This window comes from Uloborus diversus, chromosome 5 (genome assembly GCF_026930045.1).
Source record: "Uloborus diversus isolate 005 chromosome 5, Udiv.v.3.1, whole genome shotgun sequence".
Classification (NCBI taxonomy): Eukaryota; Metazoa; Arthropoda; class Arachnida; order Araneae; family Uloboridae; genus Uloborus; species Uloborus diversus.
Window position 1 is genome coordinate 125,708,230 of NC_072735.1, and position 5,125 is coordinate 125,713,354.

General features: G+C 32.7%; 1 protein-coding gene across 1 annotated transcript in view; it reads right to left on the reverse strand.

Moving 5' to 3' along the window:
- Positions 1-4,810, reverse strand: part of LOC129222105 (T-complex protein 1 subunit eta-like) — a 43,761-nt gene extending 38,951 nt beyond the window's left edge. The window contains exon 1 of the mRNA XM_054856549.1: positions 4,733-4,810. Within this exon, the coding sequence (XP_054712524.1) occupies positions 4,733-4,741 (9 nt within the window). The 5' untranslated portion in view covers positions 4,742-4,810. The remainder of the gene's footprint in view (positions 1-4,732) is intronic.
- Positions 4,811-5,125: the final 315 nt, after the last annotated feature.

Here is a 5,125-nt window from a genome sequence, read left to right on the forward strand (position 1 = left end):
GAGGTAGGTGCTCATATGTTTCGCTCTTAGGGAGATTTTAAGTTGAATACTCTAAAATAAAGTTTCAATTCAAACTTTATTTTAGAGTATTCTTTTTCTTGTTGTTTTTTAATGTTAATTTAGTTGAATTTTCTATTTTAATTATGAGTTCGGTTTGTGATGTTGTCCAAATGTATCAATTGAAATTTTTGAATGAATCTTCTTTTTCGTCAGGTCGTCCAACGTTTGGACGTACCGGAGTCCTAAATAGATTTTTTATATTTAAACTAATTGAAAATAAAGAGGTTAGGTAAGTGAACATATTTTGAATTATTGTGTTTTTAGTGTGTTTCTGGTAGTTTGTATTTTGGTCTGGTTGGCATTTTTGTAGCACAAAAATGGTGTTAATTTCACATAAAATCTGTGACTTTATTGTATACTGAACGGAGGAGATCTGTGACTTATATCCGACTGTGATGTATATTAAAAGTCGGAGGGATAACGGACCGAGCGGCAGCGAAGTCCTGGCGAGCCCGAGGTCTCATAGTACTTTCGTAATGAGACCGAGGCAGGGCCGGCGAGCCGAGGTCTCATTACGAAAGTACTATGAGACCGAGGGCTCGTATCCCGGAGAAACAACGGAAAAAAATTAATGCATTAATTTCATTAAATAATTAATGACATAATTTGAATTTTTCCTGTTGGCGCTAAAAAAGCATCGCTAAGAACGATGTATGACATATGACGTCATACATAGTTTTCTTGGCGACGCTTTTTTGGCGCCAACAGGAAAAAGTCGCCAAGAGGGGGGTATATCAGATTTGTTCCCTATTTTCCATGCAAAAATCCCATGTGCTAAAAAATCAAACAACTATTTCTGATTTTTTCAAGAGAAAATAAGTGATTGGTAAGTTTGAAATAATTTTTTCTTATATTTTCTATTTTAAAGTCTTTTTAATATTTTGTTGTATTATTTTGCACTCATAATTTTTTTTAAGATAAAAAATAATTTAAGCATTTAATTAAAAACTTTGAAAGTTGCCAATTTTAATGGAGCTACGGAACATTCATGATGCATGTGTATTTTTTAAAATTTCTATAGCTTATAGCGACCACTTGTTATAAAGACCTTTTTCTGTGGAACAGAGATGGTCGTTATATCGATCGTCGACTGTATTGTATAGGGTCAACATAGGAAATAGGCGATATTGCAAAATCTCCATTTGCGATTGAAAACTTACATGAAAGACATACAATATCATAAATTGCATCAAAATTTTTGTGATACAAAGAAAAATAATTATTTTTAAAAATGGCAAAATATAACATTATTTTACAGTTCAAACATTGAAATTTATGCATTAAACTCCTTCCCAAAAATAATCATTCTCATTTTTTTCCTTTGTTTTACCACATGCCTGTTTTACAAGCATTTGTTCATTTATTCCAACTCCTCTTTTTGAAACAAAACTGCAACCATCCGCATATTATGAGCATCAAAATCTGAGCCAGTCTACAACCATGTGGGATTAAAAAGTGTGAATCAAAATGGTAAAATTAATTTTTAGAAATTTTCATACCCACATCCTGTAATTGAAGTCTGTGTTCAAAATTTTTCAAACGCATAATACATTAAACATTACATTTCATGAATCTTGTTTGTTTTCTTTTGGAAAATGTAATTCAGCAAATGTCGTAGAACTGTTGCTCAAATTCACACAACTGCACCTCAATATCAGGATTTTAGGAGCAGTATTGCTATTCAAAATGAAATACTTATTTACACTGTACAGAGAGCTCTAGAAGGTCCGAACTTATTAATTACGAAATAGATTTGATTAAATTTGATCAAAATATCTTTTAAAATTGTTTTTTTCAAATTTTTTTGAAACCATAAATATTTTTATTTTGCACATATCAACATTCAATACCTACAGATGTATACTGTTCACCTCTGATAAGTTGAGCTATGGCCTTAAACAAGTCCATTTCTTTCAAGGTAGAGCAATCAGTAAGAAGAGAAATTGTTAGGCGCCGAGTTGGGCTACCATTGCAACCCTTTTATTGGTGAGAAAATCCAGTACAGCTTGTTACTACTTTCCTGAATAGTAATATTGTTTGCCAAATGGGAAATATACTGCCAACTAAATCCACAAGTTTTTAAACCATGTTTCCTCACCCCTTTCCAACTAATGGAAACGTGGAATCATTCGGGCAGCGGAGCTCAACTTGCCAGAGGTGGACAGTAGCATATTAACTGATTTTTTCCTTAAAATCACAAATGTTAAATTATAGAGCTACCTTACTTAGATCATGTGATTTATTTTGACAGGTCTGTGTATTTTTGATTTTTTTGAAATAAATGTTTCCTACTTTACTACACTAGAACATCATGTTCACGAGTATGTACCGAACCTTTTTCTGCTTGAAGGCCACTTCATTTTGAGATCATTCATGGTCAGAACAAATAAACTTAGAAATATTTCATTCTTTTTTTTAAAATGATGAAAAATGTGGAAAAAGAAAGAAAATTGCAAACAATGATTGTTGTTATCATTACTTGAAGCTTATTTTATTAATAAACATGTTTTTCAGGCACAAATTTTTGAATATTTGGCTCCTAATTTGACATTTCCATTCTTTGCAGTTGGGTACGGCCCACGGGAAGCAGGTAGGGCACCACTGCTGTAGAGCTTCACAAGTTTAGCCCCCTTAAAGAAACAGGTCATTGAGGCCTGAAAGAAAGTCTAATCTATAAAATATGGGCAAGGTTTTTGTATCTGCTACCCAACCTTTTCAAGGAGCCCTAGCATCCATTCTCTCTCCCCTCCCTCTCTGAAAGCAAACTTTCAGTTTTATTCTGAAAAATAAATCTGGACCAAAAAAAAAAATAATAATAACAAAGAAATTTAAAAAATATTCTATTCCAAGTAGAGACGTACCGAGTAGCACTTTGGCCGAGTAGCCGAGTACCGAGTACTCGGCCTTTCACTACTCGGCCGAGTACCGAGTTACCGAGTACTCGGCATTTCACTACTCGGCCGATTTAACAAGTACCAATTATGTTTTAAGAAGAACCACTGACACACACGTGATCAATTTTGAACTTATTGGAATAGTAGAATAGACCTCTTTGTCCATATAAAAGTTTTTAAAACTAAATTCCTGCTGAAATTTAATTTCGCATTATTTAAAAAATTTTGTTTACGTCAAAAATTTTACAAAAAAATTATTTTTAAAATTAAAAATAAATAAATAAAAGGTATGATTGATCAAGTTGGAATTAAGACAAACTATACCAATCTATTTTAGTTCTAGTCCGCCAAACATAAATAATTTTTAAAAGCAAATAAAGCAAATGTGCAGGAACACTGCACACATGTGTTTCTGGGTTAGAAGGAACGTCTTTATCAGTGTATAAAATGTGAGCTAAAGAATGTTAAGACATTCGACAAAAAATCCGACTTTTGTCGGATGCCTTTAAATCTACAAGCTCACATTTTGTGCATTGAAAAAGGAATTTCCTGTAACGCCAAAACACGTGTCTGCAATGTTCTGGCACTATGCTTTTAACGTTGTTTTATTTCCCTTTTTTTAAGCAAAGGAATTTTTATATTTCTTATAACTAATTTTTGTTTGTAGCAAAAATCTATTTTTTATGTAAAAATTTCATATTTTCTATACTTCCCTTTTTTGCACAATTTTTAATAAATAAGTTTTATTAACTTTGGGGACATTAAAATAAAGATTTATTCCATTAAAGCATTAAAAACTTCATTATTCTCAAAATTTAAAATTGACTTGTAAAATGATTGCAAAATATTAAATATGCTTGCGCTTTTTTATAAATTTCAATATCTGTCTTGGACAATATTCAATTTTTTGCAACTACTCGGTATTGGCTGAGTATCTGATCAAAATTTGGCCGAGTACCGAGTACTCGGCAAATTGGCCGAGTATGCCGAGTACCGAGTAGTTACCGAGTACTCGGTACGTCTCTAATTCCAAGCAATCAAAAGATTATACAAATTCATTTGAAGAGAAATCATGCAGTTTCTGGAAAAAAAAGTTTAAAAATTTTGTCTTTTTAAAGAGAGTATGTTCTACGAAACTTAGTGCAACTACCAGATCGAGTTTTTCGGCAACCATTAAATATGAATGATCGTTTTCAGCTATTTGCATCGCAGTTAAATTAAAAAAGTATTTCCGTTAAACCCTGCCTTAGGAAGAGGACTCTTCTACCATTACGAAACATAAGTTTAAATCCCCATTTTCGTCTCATTTTTCCCATAATTGTAGTAACAGAGATTTGACTTAAGAAATTAAAAATGTTATGCAGTAATTTGCAGATAAATTAGTAAGAAAACGGCGAAGCTTTGGCATTTTGACGAACAAACAAATTTACAACAGTGAAGATTGTTAACTAATGATTAAATTACAAAAGTGCAACTGACAAACATAGTAATCATATTTGAAACATGTTGTGGCGTTTTGTGAAAATTAATGAAAAACGTATATTTGAATACTTAGAAATAATTAGCGCAAACTGAGTTGAGATAGGTGTTTCTAATATTTGGTCGATGCCTTTAAATGGCATGACAGCTGCGAATTTACCGGCACACATGTGAATAATGTGACAGATTCTTGATAAAATAAAAATTTCAGTTCTTTTAAAACATAATAACACTTCATTTTTTAAGAAAATGGTCAATCTTATCCTTTTATCAACATTGATTGAAAAGGATTTCCTTACCATTGTCATTTTTTATGAAACAGCAGAAACTAACCCAATAGAATATAAACAAACGGTTGGAAGGAAGAGATCAATTCCAAGAGTAACTTTATGTGAGCAAATACATTGAAAGCGAAAGTTACTCCAGCTTTTCAAAACATCCGCTAGGTAGAGACAAGTCTTGTAAAGGCTGCGTTCGACAAACCTCACCGGTCGGCCGGTGAGTAACCGGTTCCTAACCGCAGCGTTCAATCATCTATCGGTTACCCCACCGGTTACCATTTTAAGCTGTTGATTGGTTGATTGATGCACGTGATTATTAGCTGTCACATGATTAGTTAATCGGTAGATACCGATTGAGGTCGTCGAACGCCATGATAGTGGAGTAGTATGTGAGGATTTAAAGAGCTAATA